General features: G+C 45.7%; 1 protein-coding gene across 1 annotated transcript; it reads left to right on the top strand.

The window, feature by feature from the left end:
* The first annotated feature begins 7,774 nt into the window (after positions 1-7,774).
* On the top strand, positions 7,775-15,031 carry LOC141109850 (protein kinase C theta type-like). The gene is made up of 7 exons (XM_073601107.1): positions 7,775-8,297; positions 8,443-8,534; positions 8,794-8,856; positions 10,219-10,351; positions 12,722-12,907; positions 14,018-14,146; positions 14,897-15,031. The coding sequence occupies exons 1-7, from the start codon at positions 8,058-8,060 to the stop codon at positions 15,029-15,031; spliced, it is 978 nt and encodes a 325-aa protein (XP_073457208.1). The 5' UTR covers positions 7,775-8,057.
* Positions 15,032-22,436: the final 7,405 nt, after the last annotated feature.

Genomic DNA, 22,436 nt, shown 5'->3' with positions numbered 1-22,436 from the left:
ACTGAGCCGGCTGAGGATCGCTACATACAGGTTAGTCTCTTCCCTCCCCCCTCCTCCCCCTCTGTCTGCTAGCTGGTCATCCTTCATTCTGGATCTGCTACCCTGCATGGCTGTAGCGCTGCTGGACACCTCCTGCACAGCCATGTATGTGTTTCATCTAGACAATCTCCATCCCTGTTACAAGTGTGCCCTCAACCTTGATTTAGCTGCTACACACTCAGCTACCTTTTTCTTTTTCCATTCACCAGTACCCTCTGTAAGTGCCCCCTCTATTTTGATAGGGCTTTTTTATCTTTGCCACTTATCATATCATTTCCCCTTTCCACCTAAGTAGAACTATTCCCCCTATTGATCTTGATAGTGGTCAGCTGTTTTTCATCATCTTTAGCATCACCCCTGTAAAACAATTCTTTAATTTTTTCACATTAAATTTTCTTTTAGCCATTGTGACCGCTTTGTTACATATTCAGGATCCCAGTCTCAGGGATGCTTGTAATGCGAACATCTCTCATGGCTCTGTATGACCCTTTTGACCTACGGTCCTGCTAACCGGAAGTTTTCTTACATCCCAGCTCACGTGTCACATACTATTTCAATCTGTAGGCGGTGAGTGCCAGCCTTATTATTGGCAGTGTGCAGCCTTTTCACCTTATTTATTTTCCTTGCACGGTATGGGATCTCCTGGGTTTCCCCCCCCCTTTTCTCCCCCCCTGCCCTTCCCCTCTCCACTTGTTTCCCCCCCCTCCCCCCTCCCTCTTTCCTTCCCTTCTCCTTCCCTCCTTTCCCCCCCCTTCCTGTCTTCCTTTTCATCCCTCCCCACTCCCCCCCCCCTTCCTCTCCCCCTTTTCCTTCCTCTCCCCCTTTTCCTTCCTTTTCTCCCGCCTCCCATCCTTCCACCACCCCCTCTCCTCCCGCGCCACTTCTTCCCCCATCCTCGCCCACACCTCCCCTTCCCTCCCCTCCCCCCCCTTCTCCTTTTTCCCCACTATTCTTTCTTTTTGGTTCTCTTCAATAATTTTAACTTCACACCGTCCCTCTACTGCACCACTACCCTGGGCTATCTCAAGGACTTGGCTTTGGCACCCACACCCTTCCTTTTTTCATGATGCCCACAGAGTTTTCCTGAACTGGGTGAGCTTGTCCTTATTTTTCATGTTGTGTATGGAATGTTTAGTTATTTTGCTAACAACTTTGCTGCCATAACTCTTTGTGCAATTGATTAAAGTGTTTTTTTTTTTTTTGTTGTTGTTTATGAAACATGGACTATTCAGCTTTTTAAACTCACAATGCTCAGTCAATACAAACTTTGTACCAGCAGTATGTTTCCTATAGCCCAGTTATTCCCCCATTGGGCACCACCAGATATCTTGCTTCTAACCAAACAAGAAATTCCCACCACACATCTGACTGGAATCCATCTTTTTCACAGGTAGGGTGCTGAGGCAACTATCAGTATGCATTGCATGGACACAGGTAGAAATATGTTGCCAGCACATCTTGAATATGTGAATAAAGTCAAACATTTTATTCAGATATTAAAGAGGAAGTAAAGTGCGGCATGTTTTGACTCATTCATGCCATGATTGTCAATTGAGTATTGTACCGCCCCATTTCCATTTTTTCACACAGGCTGTTTTGCTATAAAATTTTGATTTTAATACTGTTAACTTATGAGGAAAGCTTTGGCTGAAACGTGTTAGCATTATGTGGGTTGTACACTGCTATTGTGCCAAATAAAATTCTTATAAGAAGAAGCTTTGGGTTGCCAGTGATTTCTTCTATTATGGACTCACAGTGAACTGCACAGCCAGTACACCAACTCCGCTCATTAACTAGAGCTTGGGTGAGTCTGATGAAAAGATTTAAGGGTTTCAGTTTAATACTGTAAAGTGGTTGAGAATTGCCTTTACCTGTTACACTGGTTCATTTTAAGCCGTTAGCTTTTGTTTCACAATGGTAGATGGCTGAGAAAAAGCAGCTGGAGACTATTATTTGTGCAGTAATCATTTGATAACAGGAAATCCTTCAATATTTCGTACCCAGCTTCCTTGTTGGAGAAGATGGAAGAGTATATGAAGGTCGTGGTTGGACAACACTTGGAGCTCATGCCAGATCCTATAACCACATATCCATTGGAATCAGCTTCATAGGATCCTTCACCAGTAAGTGATAGTGTGGGTATTGTAAGAAGACCAAAGTAAGAAGGGGCAAGCTATAATAACTTCACTTCAGGGCCGGAAGGATTTACCCCCTTCATGACCAGACCATACTTTGCGATACGGCACTGCATTACTTTAACTGACAATTGCGCAGTTGTGCGATGCTGTGCTCAAAAAAAAAATGTATGTCCTTTTTTTGCGGCAGACAGATTGGACACCTAGCTGACATTTTTGACACTTTTTTGGGGGGAACCAGTGACATTATTACAGTCAGTGCTAAAAATATGCACTGACATTATACTAATGACACTGGCAGGGAAGGGGTTGACATCAGGGGTGATCAAAGGGTCAAATTTGTTGCCTAATTCCCATAGACACACTTCTAAACCTTGTGGACAGCCTTCCCAGAAGAGTTGAAGCTGTTATAGCTGCAAAGGGTGGGCCAACTCAATATTGAACCCTACAGACTAAGACTTGGATGCCATTAAAGTTCATGTGCGTGTAAAGGCAGGCGTCCCAATACTTTTGACAATATAGGGTATATCTGACTAGAGCTGGCCAGAAGAAGATTTTGATTGTACGAACATTTGTATGACAATTCTCAGTATTCTATGACCTGATGAATGTCGTTTGAAATTTCTTAAAAGTTTAGTTGAACTTACTTTACATTTGAGTTTGGAACAAATGGACTTTCTTGAATGAAAACCACATTCACTGCTAGAAATGAGTCCATTTTGAGAAATAAATTCCATCCTGCTCCTTCAAATTTTTTTCGTCACCTTATTATTAGAAATTAGATACCGTATATACTCGAGTATAAGCCAAGTTTTTTAGCACATTTTTTTTGTGCTGAAAGTGCCCCCCTCGGCTTATACTCGAGTCAAGCACTTTTCTGGTGCAAAGAATTACATTTTCTGAACCGACTTTGGGGCCCCGTATCTCTGGGCCACTTGGTGCTCGGAATGCCAACTTTGGGTAACGTTGTAGTGCTAGTTCCACTGGGTTTGCACACCAAATTTGAGGTTCCTAGCACCAAGTGGCCCTGAGATACGGGGCCCCAAAGTCGGTTCGGAAAATGTCATTCTCTGCTGCAGAAAAGTGCTTGACATTTTCCAAACTGACTTTGGGGCCCCGTATCTCTGGGCCACTTGGTGCTAGGAGCCCCAAATGTGGTGTGCAAACCCAGTGGAACTAGAACTACAACATACCCAAAGCCGGGGTTCCCAGCACCAAGTGGCCCCAAGATATGGAGCCCCAAATTCAATTCTCTGCTGCAGAAAAGTGCTTGACATTTTCCGAACCGACTTTGGGGCCCCGTATCTCTGGGCCACTTGGTGCTAGGAACTTGGATGTGTTGTAGTGCTAGTTTCACTGGGTTTGCACACCAAGTTTGGGGTTCCTAGCACCAAGTGGTCCCGAGATATGGGGCCCCAAAGTCGGTCAACTGTGTCCATCTGCAGCAATGTCATTTTGGGACCCTTTGGGTGCAGAGACCCCAAATTTTGGCTGCAGCTAGGGGGCATCTAGGAACCTTTAACTACCAAGTTTTAAGTTCTGGGGACCTATGGCTGCTAATGGGCACAGTGAGGCTGCAAATGGGCATTGTTGACCCTCTTTTCCACTTACAGTAGCTGCGCATTTCTCACCCTAGTCTTATACTCGAGTCAATAAGTTTTCCCAGTTTTTTGTGGTAAAATTAGGTGCCTCATCTTATATTTGGATCGGCTTATACTCGAGTATATACGGTAATCGAATGAAAATAGAAAGTTGTGAAAAAATTCTACTAGCGTATACTGAGCTTTAGATGATTTTCTTTCAGTTGAGATGGGATGCAAAGTTCCTCTCAAGATGCAACAGAATAGCGTATATCTCTAGACAATATATATATATATCTAGACAACCCAAAATGTTGCCACAAGTTGTAGAATGATGCTGCTCAAGAATTCCTACACAGATATGAGTATTTATGCTGAGCACTTACATAGCAAAAGAGTCCTCTAGCTGTGTATTTATTATTTCCTCCACCAAATGACCAGGTAAATGTAACCACCCTTCACTACCTTTGTCTCCAAACTGCAGATCGTGCTCCCAACAGTGCAGCCCTGAATGCCGCCAGACAACTTATCGCTTGTGGAGTGCCTAGAAATTTTATCCGAAGCAATTATGTCCTTAAAGGGCACCGAAATGTAAATCCAACGAGCTGCCCAGGAAACAGCCTCTACAGAGTCATTCAAGGATGGCCTCACTTTAGGGCTTGAGACAAGTCAAGGCAGCCAATTCACCCAAATCGATTTGCTACGTCTTGGTAGAGAAGATGCGACTAAGAAGCTGTATCTGCATATGTTTGTGTGTTTTGTATAAGCTTATCGACTTTCAGCTTTCATCACATGATTTCTCCTCTTCTGCTCTTCTATGAAGAAGGTGTTGAGCGGACATCTGGTCTACTCTTGTCCGTTCCACCTTTCTGTTTATGGCAATGGGGCTTTGACCATGTGTGCTCAATTAGAAAACCATTAATGGGAAGTATCTAGAACCAGTGGCGGCTGGTGCTCCAAATTTTTTTTGGGGGGTGACCCAAACTAACATCCCCCACGGACAGCGGAGAACACCCAAGACCCCCCTACCTCCCTATGGGAGACGGACAGTGGTGATTCACTGTGAATGTGCCTTACCTTATGGAGGCAGGGAGAAGGAAGAGTCGGGGCTGCTCTGACCGATTCTCCAGTGAGCACACACAGAGACATTCTCCTCCTAGCCACACAGGAACGGGAAGTGTGTCCTGAGACACGATTGGCTAGGGAGTGCTAAGACTCCCTGGCCAATCGGGGCTTCCTAATTGGCCGGGAGGAAAATGCGGAAGACAATAGTGAATATTCATTTAGCTATTGTCACACAAGTGGGTGTGCTCCGCCACCCGAGCCCTCCCTTTTTTGAAGCCAATTAGAGCCTCAGGCTCTAATCACGTGCTTCAAAAAAAAAAACCCCATTGGAATCCATGTGTCCGGTGCCCCGCATGTAGATTAGGGGTCCGGATGCGTGAATGGGGGGGTGGCGCCCCTGGGCCCCTATGGAGCAGCCGCCACTATCTAGAACTATATTCAAGAAAGAACTGCAGAAAGTGGGTGTAATGTGTTAATTACATTTACCTCCAGGTTGTCCTTTTTGAGATACAGATGTCTGAAAACTCTAATAGTAGTGCAGCTGTGTAGTAAGTTCATTGTTCAATGAAATGATTTCAAGGAAATTATTCACCTCTATGAATTTCTATAGAGCTGATTAACTCCATTCAAATATTAACAAGGATCATCAGGAGTGAGATAATGGTACCACTATACCCCTACCGAGGTCACATGGTACAACGCACTTTTATGAATAAGCTCCTCCCACAATCAATATGAAGCTCCTCCCACATTCCAGTATCCAGACCGGCACCAGCTCCATCAGCAGATTTCTATCCCATAATATCCTCTAAGCACCGCCCCTCCCCCCACCATCTTCCCTCTCTCTACAAACGATTCTCTTTTCACTCTCATTTCTCTCTTTTTCATAAAATGACATTTAAATATAAAACGGCCCGATGAGTACCTGCTTGTCTCTGGCAGACTAAGATCTTCCTAGCAGTCCAGCTTCATCCACATGCAGTGCAGCATAGGAGCTGTTACATTGTACAGAAACATACAACAAGAAGCTGCAGTCCCACCACCAAGTTACAGGAATGAAGTGGTTGGCTCTTCTGCCTGGCAGCACCGGGGTCATCGCTTCAATTCCCAACCACAGCGCCCCCCCTGCCTGGAGTTTGCATGTTCTCCCTGCGCCTGCGTGGGTTTCCTCCCACACTACAAAGACACGCAGGGAGGTAGATGTAAACAAGTAGACTCTCAAGAATTAGTGTGAAGAATTGCCACCATCCCTAAATAATACAAAAAGAACCTCGTATAGATGGGATTTTAAGGGCAAAATTAATAGCAAAAAAAATTAAAAGAAGAAATACATTTTATTTGTACAAAAATTAAAAAGACAGGGAGGTAGATTGGCCTAGTATGTCTATGAATGTGAGTTTGGGAGATTAGATTGTAAGCTCCTTGGGGGACTGATCATTATCACATGGCCTACCTGTTGGATTGGCTCTGCAGACTCCTCCCCTCCCCCGATACCTGCAGCTTTCCTGCCAATCCCCTGGACAGGTTTGTTGGTGGCGGGGGGTCCTCTGGGCTTGTACGGCCCTCTGTGGAGGCACCAATTACACAGCGAGACCCTTTATCTCCATAGCAACAGTGAGACACACCCCCCTCATAACACTTGGGCAGCCAATCAGATTTGAAGGTGACAGGTGTGAGGTGACAGCTATCAGGTGTGAAGGAGATGTACAAATCTGACAGGCAGCCCCACTGTAAGCTTAGGCTCCATTCACACCAATGCATTTTTTCATGCTTCTTGCAGGAATGCCGAACATTTTTTTTTAACATGGGTTCCTATGGAACATGTTCACATCGATGCATTTTTGTGCCTTTGCGTTTTTGGAAAGTGTCAGGGACTTTTATAAACGCAAAAATGTGCTTTGTTCCTTTTTTTATGCTTCAAAAGATTTCAAAAGAGAAGCATGTAGTGCGTCTTTACCGCGATTTTGCTGTGATTTTGCCACAATTTGCATTTTTAAATCTGCCCAACAACAAATCCCCCCCCCAAAAAAAACCCATAAAAAAATGGCAAATTGCGGCAGAAAGCATAGCGAAAAGCACTGCAGAAATGCTTAAAAGCAGCATGCATAGATGTGAATGGAGCCTCAGACCCCTTTCACACGGGGCGGATCCGCTGGATGGACTCCACTAGCTCAGTGGGGGATCGCTCCATTGACCTCCTGCTGAGCAGGCGGATGACAAGTCTGTCTTCACTCACTGTGCAGAAATGGACCCGTCAGAGCCCCGCTGTTCTCTAAGGGAAGATCGGATGAGATAAAACCAATATAGAATATTGGAATGATTATTAATTAGGATAAGCAGAATGATGGGATTGCAATGAGAGGGAGGAAGAGTAAATCACAAATATACTGAGGAGGAAGCACAGCCTGCGTATGTAATGTAGCAGATCGGTGGTCTTTATCACCAAAATCTCAGCACAGTCGGAGATCACATTAGGATGTCTATCTCTTGGTGGCCAATTAGAAGCACTTACACTAGTCCTGGCACAGAAAGCCGAGCACTGAAAATGGACTCCCGGGGCCCAGAACTCACTTACATATGTAAAAGGAAACGCATTTAAAGTGATTGTACAACCTACATATACACAAGAGACTGGACTCACAGAGATTAAACTAATTCTCCTACATAAGTTGTACCTGTTTATCTGCAGACATCTGTCCTCTACAGACTTGTACACCTTAGAATGTACATAAAATATGTTGGCATCTCTCAGCAACACAAAGCAGGGGTCGGGGATCTGAATGTACATGGTTCAGGGAGAAGAGCTCTGAGCCCTAATTGGAGGGAAGGGACACCCCCCTCCTCACACTACAAGGAGAACAAGCACAGCTGTTGTTGTCAATCACAGGCTGTGTACTGGAGCTCTCCTCTCCAGCCATTATATTTCTCTTGGTATCAGGAAAAGCTGTCAGAAGTGGATCCTGTAGATAACAGAGGGAGCAGGCAGCAGAAAGAAATTACACTCAGTGCTTTGGATAGAAAGAAGTACACAGTATAGAGGGATGTACTTTGTTCCTATTTCATGTCTGAGGTTTACAACCATTTTATATGTCCACCGATTCTGTGTAGCATCAATAAATGATGTGTAAATAGCAGGAATATAAACAATTGCTTTATTTTTTTCTCCCCAGAAAATGACCCAACGGCCAATGAAATTGAGCGCACAGTCCATGGGACATTTCCACCAGTCCCATCCAGCATGGAGGAGAAGCCATGCAAATTTTCAATGGAAGATTTTACCATCCTTGATGAACTTGGAGAGGGGTCCTATGGGAAGGTGGTGTTGGCCTCCCATCCCTCCTTTCAACAGAAGCTGGCGGTAAAGATTGTTCAACCAGGAAGATATGAAACCATCAATGACATTCGAGAGCATGACATACTGAAAAAATTCAGGAACCATCCATATATCACTCATCTATATGGAACATTCCACACGAAGGTAAGTCTTTTTATTTATTTTTCTCTTCTCTCGGAGGAAGATTCCACATTGCACGGTGTGCCGGTGTGTGTGCCTTCCTAAATTCCTCCACAAAGTCAAATCTTACTTGTCTCTAATGTAACCTTTATCTCTTATTTTCACACAGATTGATCTGTTCCTTGTCATGGAATTCATGAGTGGCGGCGATCTACGGGAACTGATAGAAACTTCAGCTCCATTTGGCTACGACAGGATAAGGTAAGTCCAATGACAGGGTTGTGATGGAGTCGGGGGTCCAATGACAGGGTTGTGATGGAGTCGGGGGTCCAATGACAGGGTTGTGATGGAGTCGGGGGTGACTGACCACTGAGAACAGGCAGTGACACAGCCAGGCCCCTCCCACTGAGCCCCGTCCAACCACACCCCTATGTACTATAGGGGGAAGTCTCTTCATCTTTATCTTTTATTGGTCTATGATGATTTTAAATACTAATTCATATTTTTCTTTCTCCTTCAGACATATCACTGCCGAGATTGTTTGTGGACTGCAATACATCCATGCTCATGACATCGCCCATTTGTAAGTATAGAATTAGCTGACTAACAATCTCCCCTTGGCTTCTGCTGTTTTATTGAATCAGGAAGACTTTCCACCAGCGTTCCCAGTTGTGCTGTCTCCTTCCATCTGCTGCAGAAATCTCCCTGCTCATGCCATATTCTGCTTAATGTACGATTTATACAAAATCCAGCAAGAGGAGTGAGACCTCTTCATGATGAATATAGCAGGTGGGCAGAGCTGGAAACCCCGGAACAGAGATCTTCCTGTAGGCAGATATAAAAGAAGCCAATGTCCACCCATCAATCTTCATTCTTCTTTGTATACATGTATATTTGTATCTTTTCTTTCTTTAACCACTTAAGCCCCGGACCATTTGGCTGGCAAAAGACCAGAGCACTTTTTGCGATTCGGCAATGCCTCGCTTTAACTGACAATTGCGCGGTCGTGCGACACGGCTCCCAAACAAAATTGACGTCCTTTTTTCCCACAAATAGAGCTTTCTTTTGGTGGTATTTGATCACCTCTGCAGTTTTTATTTTTTGCGCTATAAACAGAAAAAGAGCGACAATTTTGAAAACAAAGAAATATTTTTTACTTTTTGCTATAATAAATATCCCCAAAAAATATATAAAAAAACATTTTTTTTCTTCAGTTTAGGCCGATACATATTCTTCGACATATTTTTTGGTAAAAAAAAAAAAAATGCAATAAGCGTTTGATCGGTTTGCGCAAAAGTTATAGCATCTTCAAAATAGGGGATAGTTTTATGGAATTTTTATAAATTTTTTTTTACTAGTAATGGAGGCGATCAGCGATTTTTATCATGACTGCGACATTATGGCGGACACATCGGACAATTTTGGGACCATTGGCATTAATACAGCGATCAGTGCGAATAAATTGCACTGATTACTGTAAAAATGACACTGGCAGTGAAGGGGTTAACCACTAGGGGGCTAGGGAAGGGTTAAGTGTGTCCTAGAGAGTGATCCTAACTGTGGGGGGAGGGGCTGTGTGTGACACATCACTGATCACGCTCCAGATTACAGGGAGCTATGATCAGTGACACTGTCACTAGGCAGAATGGGGAGATGTTTGTTTACATTAGCATCTCCCCGTTCTTCTTCTCTGTGAGATGGTCGCGGGTATCCCCACGGACATCGAGTCCGCGGGACACACGATCCGACTCACGGAGCTCGCGACGGGCACGCGTGCACGCCGCCGCGCACCCGATGGCACGGTGGCAAATTCTAAGGAATGTACAGGTATGCCCATTTGCCTGTCCGTGCCATTCTGCCGACGTACATCGGCGTGCACCGGTCGTTATGAGGTTAATATAATGTGGGATATGCAGAGCTAACAGTTCACTTCTTTTCTTCACAGAGATCTCAAACCGGAGAACATTCTACTGGACAGCGAGGGACACGTCAGGATTGCGGACTTCAGCATCTCACGGAGGGAAAACATAGAGGCGCTCACGGCAACTGTGGGTACAGGCGGTTATATGGCCCCAGAGGTAAGATTCCGGATATCCTGATATTAGACTGAATTGTAATATTTACTACGGGATATAGAGAAGAGATAAAGGGGCTCCCCTTTCATTAAGGTCACATTCACACATAAGCGTTCTGAATCTTGACTTCCAAATTCCCAGGTGTGAATGGCAAATCGCGCAATGCACATTTCAGATGCATTTGAATTGCATTTTCATTTGAATTGCACCTAAAAAAGCAGTGCGGTTCTGCTGCGATTGTCACGTGATTAACTGCACTGCAATCATGGTAAACCGCATTGCAGTGGCGGATGGTGCTCAAATTTTTTTGGGGGCGCAAACAAACTGAAAAAAAAAAAATAATTGCAGCCACTGTGCCCATCAAATGCAGCTACTGTGCACATCAAATGCAGCTACTGTGCCCATCAAACGCAGCCACTGTGCCCATCAAACGCAGCCACTGCACCCATCAAACAAAGCCACTGTGCCCATCAAGCGCAGCCACTGTGCCCATCAAAAGCAGCCACAGTGCAATCAATTGCCGCCACTGTGCCATCAAACGCAGCCCCTGTGCCCATCAAAAGCAGCCACAGTGCAATCAATTGCCGCCACTGTGCCATCAAGCGCAGCCCCTGTGCCCATCAAAAGCAGCCACAGTGCAATCAATTGCCGCCACTGTGCCATCAAACGCCGCCACTGTGCCATCAAACGCCGCCACTGTGCCATCAAATGCAGCCACTGTACCCATAAATTGCCACCACTGTGCCATCAAACGAAGCTACTGTACCCACCAATTGCTGCCAGTGTGCCCATCAATTGCTGCCAGTGTGCCCATCAATTGCTGCCAGTGTGCCCATCAATTGCCGCCACTGTGCCCATCAATTGCTGCCAGTGTGCCCATCAATTGCTGCTACTGTGCCCATCAATTGCTGCCTCTGTGCCCATCAAACGAAGCTACTGTACCCACCAATTGCTGCCAGTGTGCCCATCAATTGCTGCCAGTGTGCCCATCAATTGCCGCCACTGTGCCCATCAATTGCCGCCAGTGTGCCCATCAATTGCCGCCAGTGTGCCCATCAATTGCTGCCACTGTGCCCATCAATTGCTGCCAGTGTGCCCATCAATTGCTGCCAGTGTGCCCATCAATTGCTGCTACTGTGCCCATCAATTGCTGCCTCTGTGCCCATCAAATTCTGCCAGTGTGCATCCCCCTGTCCGCCCGGCACTTACCTTGTTTCGGTGGGGCAGCGGGTCACGGCGGCGATGTCCTCCACGCTCCTCGATGTCTTCTACCGTCCTCTCTTCCCGTCCTCTGCTATGATTGGATGCCCGATAGGTGTCCAATCACAGCACCTGTCGTTTCAGCCAATCAGGTGATAGGTAACAGACACGAGCACCTGATTGGCGGAGAGGCGGTTCAGTGTTAGAAAAGTGAATATTCATTTGCTTTCCTAACAAAAAAGCTGAGTGAACTGTGACGGCCCAGCATGGCACCCGCTGTTCACCTTTTTGGACGCCTATTAGAGCCTACTGCTCTAATCAGGTGCTTAAAAAAAATACCCCGCCGCTGTAATTCAGGCTCCTGGCTCCTGAAAAGGGGCCGGGCACCTGAATAGAGGGTGGCAGCGGCGACCATAGATAGATTCATGCAATGCATGAATCTATCTATGGTGATAGAGAGGGGGCGGCGCCCGTGCACCCTTTATGGATGCACCGCCACTGCCGCATTGCATAAAGAATTTTGCCTAAAAGAAGCTCCTGAACTCTTTTTTTTGGGTGACAAGCTTCACGCAATGTGAAGCTCAAAACGGCCATGTGTGAATGCAGCCTAAATGGATAGGATTAGACCCTCTGTTAGGTTTTTATTGGTGCCCTCATTAGGGAAGTCACGCTCTTTATGTGTACTGGTGATCATTGTTAGCGAGAAAGAAAATGCAGCAGAATGCAAAATGTTACAGCTGTCCCCAGAACAGGAATATAGGGAAAGTCTTCCAATGGTGACACCGGTTTGGGGACAAGATCCTAAGATTAGAGTTTCCCTCACTTTGGGAGAATTCCTTTTACTTCCTCTTCAATCTTGGGGACAGGAAGTGAAGGGAAATTCCTCCGATGGCACACAGACAGCAAAAATAAACTGGCAGAGTCTCAACCCTTCCGTACTCTATCCAAAACTTAGAAAACAAAAGTTTTGACATATATATATATATATATATATAATGTGTTAAGCCCCACCCCCAACATTCACAAGCTCCGCCTTAGTTTAATGTATTTTGAGCTCAATTCTATGACTCCTAGGAGACTTCATACATCACATATGTCACCATGGAGTTATCTGTGTCCTCTGCCTGGTCTAGGAATGTTCTCATCCTTTTTTATCTCCTTATGTTTCTACAGGTCGAGCGATTGGGCGCATACAACAAAACAGCGGACTATTACTCCTTGGGAGTGATATTGTATGAGATGGCCGTTAGCCCGGATCACTTCCGCGAGATCAAGGAAGACCAGAATGGAGATTTGTTCACGACAGCCATTTCTGAGTTTAAAACATGTGACATTTACCTCTTTGAACTCATAGCTATGGTGAGTATACACAGAGCTTTGCCTTTTCTTTACTGACAAATCCCTTTCAAAGTTATACAGACCTTGTTAGGAGTTCAGAAGACACAACTGTACATTCTTCCCGACACACATTCATGTGGCTCATAGCAATACTTTTAGTACACTGACTGCTTAGTGGAAGGATCTGCCTTTACTTATAGTCCCCCTGAACAGTCTCAGTGTTGTCATAAGGAAAGCAGCAGCTATTGTGTCCCTTTAGCAGTAGAAGAGTCTTATGCCGCGTACACACGGTCGGACTTTTCGTCTACAAAAGTCCAACGGACGCCGACGGACTAAAGCTGGCTGGTAATCCGATCGTGTGTGGGCTTCTCCGGACTTTCAGCAGACTTTTTCAGCCTCAAATCCGACGGACTTTAGATTTGAAACATGCTTCAAATCTTTACGTTGTAACTACGACGGACCCGAAATCCGCTCGTCTGTGTGCTAGTCCGACGGACAAAAACCCATGCTAGGGCAGCTATTGGCTACTGGCTATGAACTTCCTTATTTTAGTCCGGTGTACGTCATCACGTACGAATCCGTCGGACTTTTGTGTGGTCGTGTGTAGGCAAGTCCGTTCGTTAGAAAGTCTGCTGCAAGTCCGCCGAAAGTCCGCCGGAAGTCTGTCGGACAGGCTGTCGGACTTTTGTAGACGAAAAGTCCGACCGTGTGTACGCGGCATTAGACATTACACCAACAAAAATGACATACAGAGCATTAGATTTCTGAGAACTTTCCTTACACAGACAGCATATAGAACTCCCCTGGTACTGTCATCCGTGGAAGAAAAAAATCATGGCAGTGGCAGATTTGATAGAAAGATCGTTTTATAAATTTATCATAACAGTTCATTGCAAAATATCCTTAGTTGTGTTTTTAGTTTTCCTTTAAAGCCTCTCATGAGCGAACATAACACAAATAAGGTACCATGCTACGAACCGATCCAATCACATGGTGGCGGGTTTACAAGCAAAATCATTGAAGCTGAAATATGTCACTGTCAGAATCAAATATTACAATGGGGAGTTCTATTGTTCACATCTTGTTATTGTTCTCTCAGTGTTTCTTATCATATTTCTTTCTTCTTTACAGCTCTTATGGGAAGAAAGTGATACACGGACATACCTGGTACGTGACATCAGACGGCACCCATTTTTCGAGTGGACTGACTGGGCCAAGGTGGAGAAAAGAACGGCACCCCCAGCATTTGCACCAAAACCGGTAAGTATATGAATAATGGATGGGGTCCATGTATATTGGGGGAGGGGAGAGTTTCAGCAACATCTAAGAAGTATTTTTGTACAGAATTCTCCCATTTGTGATTTTGTGGTTACTGCACAATCACATTGTTTGGGGACTTGTCTGAAGGAATTCTGTTTATTATTGGCAATAATTATTTTGTATGTGTCAGGTGCACAGCTTAGACCTGCTTTATTCTGGAAAATTCCACCAGATACACACTTCCTGTTATGAGCTGACAACATGCACTCACTGTATTTATGGGGAAGTGTTGTCACCCTAGCCTGATTAGAACTACAAACACCTTCCCCTCGCCTTATCTCCATTACACAGAGGGGTGTTGCTTTGTAGTACACAAACAGAAGCTGTAACAACGGATAACACTGAGATCTCAGCTCAGGCCACAGGAACTTACAAGGTCACTGGATTTCTGACAGAATTATTAGGTATTTTTCTGTACCTGCAGAAAATGTAATTAGCCTGAAAGAACCAAAACAAATACAGCCTCCACATGCAAGAGCCTTGCTGGAATAGATGACCTTTTTGTTCTTGGGTTTAGATATACGCAAAGGGTGTGTTAATGCAGTGCTCCTTGTGATCACTAGAGGGAGCTGGGGTTGAAAGATCCCTTTTGGTATAATCTGCTGCACATTGGGGGTTGGGGTCACCAAGCTTTGTCACCATTTTCTGTATCAATCAGAAACATTGACGAATGTCTTTTTCTCTTTCCAGACTCTCACGGAACCTGAATATTTTAGTATGACAGTAGAGGAATTTATGGCTCATGAAAACCACCTGGAGTATTCCAAAGATTCTTCCATGATAAGCGAAGAAGCCTCTGTAAACAGAGGACCCGGAGTATTGTGAAGATTCTTCCATTATAAGCAAAAATGTCGATGTAAATGTGGATCACCCACCTACCACCCAGCCCATAATACCTACCCCCCAGAAGGGTGAGTTTTGGGTGATTGGACAGCTATTGAAGAAGCGGAAAGGAAGATTCAAGGTGAAGAATCCTCTGATCAGCAACAAAGAGGAAAACGTTGTACTTCTCAGAGTAAACCCCATAACAGAGGACCGCCCACCTGAGGATACCGCCCTTCCAAGGGGTGGGAAGAGGGTGTCAGGTCACCTGTATCCAGGTGACAGATGCACCCCGTTGGGGTCAGGAGTGCACCGCTATGATAGTGGACCCTAAGGCTGACTTCTGCAGATGGAACTCGGGGTGGTTCAGGAAGGCAGGTCCCCTGGAGCACCAACACGGATCCCACAGTGAGTTAGAGCATAGATTCCCCAGGGCGCGGAGTCTAAGAGCCAGTTGGTGTTCACCAGAGCCTCTGGTGGTGAGGATGGACTGGGCTGCAACTGGCTCCAGGTCGCAGCCCCCAGGGTTTCCCAGCTCACGCTAGGCTACAGGAGGACAGAGAGGAAACAGCAGCCCAGGACAGCAAGGAATAGTAAGGAGGTAGCCAAATGTCGGGGCGACTAGCAGACAAGGATAACAGAAAACATGCCAAAACACAGGCAAACAGGGATAGTCGAGAACGCGCCAAAGGTCAGGGTCACAAGCAGACAGGAATAGTCGGAAACACGCCAAGATCGGTAACAGAGACAGAGACAAACTTAGAGCACAAGCCAAACACACAATATTGCACGGCAAGGCAGGCTTGGAGAATACTGTGTTAAATAGTGGTTCCTGTTGAGGCTAGGGTGGAGCCACACAGAGGAAAGATTACTTAAGCATGCAGGTGTGAGAGTACAAGCCTCAAGGCTGATACACAGACCAGGTAAGAGACAGACCGGTCATGAATGTATTACTGCAAGGTCATGACTGTACCCCCTCTTACGAGGCCTCCCCCTCCCCCGCTTTGGACCAGGCTTGGAGGGGAACTTCAAATGGAACTTCCTCAGAAGACGAGGTGCGAAGACTTCAGATGCAGAAATCCAAGATCTCTCCTCAGGACCGAAACCTTTCCAATCCACGAGATATTGAAGGACACCTTTATAGAAGTGAGAATCCAAAATTTGACTAACCTCGATCATCTTCAGAGACTGGAGCCAAGGTAGGGAGAGGTTGAGAGAACTTATTGAAAACTAAAGGTTTCAGAAGGGATACATGAAAGGAGTTTGAGATCCTGAGGCTTTTAGGGATCTGGAGTTTAAAACAAATAGGATTCAGCTTAGAAATTATATTGTAAGGACCAATGAATCTCGGGGCAAACTTGAGAGAAGGAACCCGGAGTCTGATGTTCCTGGTAGAAAGCCAGACTTACGCCTGCGACGGTCAGCAAAACTTTTGAACTTGTTGGCAGCTTTCTGGAGGGAATCATGAACGTCAGCCCACAAGGAATTGAATTATCCCTGAACAGTAGCCAAAGCTGTGATGTCAGAAGAACGGGTCATAGGAAGAGGGAGCTGAGGATGTCTTCCATAAACAGGTGTCTTCTGAGAACTGACGTTGACATGATTGTTGTGGGAGAACTCTGCCCACGGGAGTAATGAGACCCAATCATCGTGATGAGCCGAGACCAAGGTACGGAGAAAGACCTCCAACTCCTGATTAACCCTTTCAGTCTGGCCATTGGATTGGGGATGGTAAGAAGAGGTAAAATCCAAGGTAATGTTGAGGGATTTGCAAAAGGCTCTCCAAAAGCGAGAAGTAAACTGAACACCCCTGTCTGAAATTACATGGGAAGGGACACCATCAAGACGGAAAATCTCTCGTAGGAAAATGGGAACCAAGGCAGGAGCAGAAGGGAGACCAGGAAGAGGAACAAAATGGGCCATCTTGGATCAATTACCACCCAAATGACCATATTCTTCTCAGAAGGTGGAAGATCGGTGATGAAGTCCATGGCTATGTGAGACCAGGGCTCCTTGGGAATGGGCAAGGGCATGATAAGACCAGCAGGAGCCTGCGTGGAGGACTTAGACTCGGCACAGACATGACAAGCCTTAACATAGTCTTTGACATCCGAACGGAGAGTAGGCCACTAGTAGTGGCGACTGATGAGGAGGAAGTATCGAAGAAACCCAGCATGACCTGCCACCTAGGAGTCATGTCCCCAATGAAGGATCTTAGCTCTTAGCTCAGTGGGGACGAAGGTCCTGCCAGGAGGAATTTTTGACTTCAGGGTGGTTGAATGGGCAAGGATGCATGAAGTAGGGATAATCGGCTCAGGTTCAATGGTAGGCTCCTCATCCTGAATGTCAAAAGATCTAGAGAGTGCATCAGCCCGACTGGTGCAGGAACCAGGTTTGAATGTAATGGTGAAGTTAAAACGGGAAAAGAAGAGACTCCACCTGGCTTGTCTGGGATTCAATCATTTGGCATTCTGTAAGTACTGCAGATTTTTATGGTCAGTGAAAATTGTTATGGAATGTGGGGAACCTCCAAGAGATGACGCCACTCCTCCAACACCAATTTAATCGCAAGAAGTTCTCGATCACCAATAGCGTAATTCTTCTCTGCCTGAGAAAATTTTCTGGAGAAAAACGCACATGGTAGACGTTTTTTCCCAAAGGATTGAAGAAGCACAGCTCCCACCCCAGTTGAGGAAGCGTCCACTTCAATAAAAAATGGATCCCTCGGGTCAGGTCGCCTCAACAAAGGTCCAGAAATGAAGGCCTGTTTCAAATCATGAAAGGCAGAGACAGCTTCGGGGGACCACTCCTTGGCATTAGCACCCTTCTTGGTCAAGGCGATAATTGGCGCAGCAATAGAGGAGTAATTCCTAATGAACTGCCTGTAATAATTAGTGAACCCAAGAAAGCGCTGCATGGCCTTGAGGCCGGCAGGAAGAGGCCAGTTGGTAATGGCCGAGACCTTCCCAGGATCTATACGAAGACCGAAGTTAGAGACGAAGCATCCCAGAAACAGGACTTCAGAACATTCAAAAGAACATTTCTCCAGCTTGGCGTACAGATTATTTTCTCGAAGGCGCTGAAGTACAATCCGGACATGGTCTCTGTGAACCGACAGACTATCCGAAAAGATGAGAATGTCATCCAGGTAGATTACAACAAATTGGTAAAGCGGATCCCTGAAGATTTCGTTAATAAAGTTTTGGAACACCACTGGGGCGTTACTGAGGATATTGCAGGGACCAAACTAGGAAAAGGGGCCGGTGTTTCATTTTTATAGAAGTTGACAGGTCCTGATTTAAGAGGAGGCCAGTAGTATTTTCAGGCATGTTTTGGAACTTTTTTTTGCTAAAATTGAAGGTGATTTCACATTTGATTGCAAATATATGCAACCAATACCTCTGTTTTTTTATGAACTTGTTGAAATAGTTTAGACTCTCAATGAATTTCTTGCTATGTATGTCTCCATTTGGAAACAATGTTAGAGTAGAGTTAGGGACCGCACTTTGCAGAGGAGCCTTGACGTGGCAGTGTGGCTTCACATATATTTGCAAATGTATCCAACGTAAACCAAACAAAGTAAACTTTTTTTTATTTTGATGACTGGCTGGTAAGTGTTCCGGTGGATTCTGTGTATTATATTTTTCTGTGAACTGCCATGCTTAAAGCACTGAATCACGCTTTTGAGCGTTAGGCCCCTTTCACACTGGGGCGGTTTGCAGGCATTATTGCGCTAAAAATACCGCCTGCAAACCGTCCCAAAACAGCCTCCGCTGTTTGTTCAGTGTGAAAGCCGGAGGGCTTTCACACTGAAGCTGTATGCTGGCAGGAGAAGAAAAAATCTCCTGTCAGCCGCATCTTTGGAGCGGTGTATTCACCGCTCCTAAACCGCTCCTGCCCATTGAAATCAATGGGACAGCGTGGCTATACCGCGGCAATACCGCGCTATACGAGTGGATTTAACCCTTTTTCGGCCGCCAGCGGGGGGTTAAAACCGCACCGCTAGCGGCCGAATACCGCGGTAAAACAGCGCTAAAAATAGCGCTGTTTTACCGCCGATGCCCCCTACCGCCCCAGTGTGAAAGGGGTCTTATTGCAATACATGTTATCACATGTTACATGCTTAGTGTGTTGCAGTGCCATTCATTGTCAATGGTACCTCACTCAGCACATTGACCCAGCACACTTCCAACACATACAGTGCCTTGAGAAAGTACACCCCTTTAAATTTTCCATGTTTTGTCATGTTACAACCAAAAACATAAATGCATTTTATTGGGATTTTATGTTATAGACCAAAACAAAGTGGCACATCATTGTGAAGTGGAAGGAAAATGATAAATCGTTTTCAATTTTTTTTTTTACAAATAAATATGTGAAAAGTGTAGCGTGCATTTGTATTCAGTCCCCCTGAGTCAAAACTTTGTAGAACCACCTGTCGCTGCAAGTCTTTTTGGGGATGTCTCTAACAGCTTTGCATATCTAGAGAATGACATTTTTGCCCATTCTTCTTTGCAAAACAGTTCAAGTTCTGTCAGATTGGATGGAGAGTTTCTGTGAATAGCAATTTTCAAGTCTTGCCACACATTCTCAATTGGATTTAGGTCTGGACTTTGACTGGGCCAGTCTAACACATGAATATGCTTTTATCTAAACCATTCCATTGTAGCTCTGCTTGTATGTTTAGGGTCGTTGTCCTGCTGGAAGGTGAACCTCTGCCCTAGTCTCAAATCTTTTGCAGACTCTAACAGGTTTTCTTTTAAGATTGCCCTGTATTTGGCTCCATCCATCTTCCCATCAACTCTGACCAGCTTCTCTGTCCCTGCTGAAGAAAAGCATCCCAACAACATGATGCTGCCACCACCACGTTTCACGTTGGAAATGGTGTGTTCAGGGTGATGTACAATGTTATTTTTCCGCCATACATAGCGTTTTGCTTTTAGGCCAAAAAGTTCAATTTTGGTCTCATCTGACCAGAGCACCTTCTTCCCCATGTTTGCTGTGTCCTCCACAAGGCAAGTGGGACTTCTTATAGCTTTCTTTTAACAATGGCTTTCTTCTTGCCACTCTTCCATAAAGGCCAAATTTGTGGAGTGCACGACTGTTACGTACCTTGTAGTAGAGCCTGACTTGTAGGAGGAGACCTCTCTTACAGCCCTGGCTCAGAAGCCACTGGCATGGGGACAGTGGTCTCGTGAGCCAGTGAGGTAGGAGTGCCTGTGGAATCTGAAGTAGCTGGCACAGTGGTTGGATGATGACCCTCCAGGTATGGCTGGACTGCAGATGACAGCGGAGGCAGGTGCAGGTCATTGACCTGATGAGCTGGTAGATGCAGGATCAGCAGCAAGCTGGAGCAGGGTGAGAATAGCCGGGTCAACACAGGAGATACACAGAGCAAGGCAGCAGGCGGAGCAAGGTCAGACAAGCCGGGTCAGAGCATGTAATCAGGCAGAGTAATGCAGCAAGCTGAAGCAGGATCAGATAAACAGGCAGAGGTTGGCAACGGGATATCGAGCAGGAGGTATATGCAGGGTCAAGGCAAGCCGAGGTCAGGATTGGCGATAGCAGGTAAGTCAATAGAGCCGGGTCGGTACAGGTGATCAGCTAGCAGATACAGGTCACTGGACGCAGGAGCTGCAGATCAAATAGCACTGCACAAGTGCAGCTGCTGTCCCTTTAAAGGCCTATTGGCGCCAAGCAGTGCTTAGCGCGCGCGCGCAACCGGTACGCATGCACCTGCACCTGTGGTGCACGCTGGTGTATGCGCGCATACACACGCCACTGTCTAATCTGAACAGTTCCATCATGGCAAGTCCCTGACAACGACTAATAGTTGTCCTGTGGACAGATTCTTCCACCTGAGCTGTGGATCTCTGCAGCTCCTCCAGAGTTACCATGGACCTCTTGGCTGCTTCTCTGATTAATGCTCTCCTTGCCCGGCCTGTCAGTTTAGATGGATGGTCATGTCTTGGTAGGTTTGTAGTTGTGCCATACTCTTTCCATTTTCGGATGATGGATTGAACAGTGCTCCATGAGATGTTCAAAGCTTGGGATATTTATTTATAACTTAACCCTACTTTAAACTTCTCCACAACTTTATCCCTAACCTGTCTGGTGTGTTCATCAGTGCCCATCAGTGCAGCCTCATCAGGGCACATCAGTGAAGAACAAAAATTACTTAGTTTCTTTCTTAGTAAATTTTGTAAATAAGAAAAAAATAAAAAATCCAGCAGTGATTAATCACTTCAATACCAGGCACTTTCGGCCCTTCCTGCCCAGGACAATTTTCAGCTTTCAGCGCTGTCGCACTTTGAATGACAATTGCGCGGTCATGCAACACTGCGCCCAAACTACATTTTTATCATTTTCTTCCCACAAATAGAGCTTTCTTTTGGTGGGATTTGATCACCACTGAGGTTTCTATTTTTTGCTAAACAAATTGAAAAAACCGACATTTAAAAAAAAAAGTTTTTCTTTGTTTCGGTTATAAAATTTTGTTTTCTCCTTCACTGACGGGCACTGATGAGGCATCACTGATGGGCACTGATGAGGCAGCACTGGTAAGGTGGCACTGATAAGGAGGCACTGATATGTAGAATTGATGAGCATTGCTAGGCGGCACTGATATGCAGCACTGATGGGCACCAATAGACGGCACTGATATGCAGCACTGATGGGCACTGATAGGTGGCACTGATTGGCACTGACAGGTGTCACTGATGGGCAGCACTGATGATGAGGTACTGAAAGGTCTTACTGCTGGACAGTGATTGGCACTGTGGTGGGCACTGATTAGCACTTTCATTGGCACTGACAGCTGTTATTGATGGGGCACTGATTGGCAGCTGATGGGCACTGATTGGAAGCTGATGGGCACATCTGATAGGGACTGTACTGATAATTAATGTGCTGATTATCAGCACAGACCCACCTCTGACAGGGAGAGCCGCCATTTGGCTCTCCCCGTCAGCGTGAACCAAGGAATGCCGTTTACCGACACTTCCTGGTTCACGCGATGATCAGCTGTGATTGGTCACAGCTGATCACATGGTATGGAGCCGTTGTCAGAGGCTCTACACCACGATTGGAGATGCAGTGTGTCAGCTGACACAAAGCACCTCTGATCGCTGCGCTGCGTGCCCCCGCAGGCACACGCCGGCATGTTATCCTGCTGGACATCATATGACGCCCACTCAGGATAACATAACCACCGTCCAACCATCATTCTGCTATAGGCCGAATGGGAAGTGATTAAATACCACCAAAAGAAAGCCCTATTTGTGTGAAGAAAATTATTAAAACTTAATTTGGGTACAGTGTTGAATGACTGCACAATTGTCACTCAGAGTGCGACAGCGCTGACAGCTGAAAAATGGCCTGGGCAGGAAGGGGGTGAAAGTGCCCTGTA

The sequence above is a fragment of the Aquarana catesbeiana genome, linkage group LG10, assembly GCF_042186555.1.
Source record: "Aquarana catesbeiana isolate 2022-GZ linkage group LG10, ASM4218655v1, whole genome shotgun sequence".
NCBI classification, from domain to species: Eukaryota; Metazoa; Chordata; class Amphibia; order Anura; family Ranidae; genus Aquarana; species Aquarana catesbeiana.
This window is presented reverse-complemented; position numbering and strand designations above follow the sequence as displayed.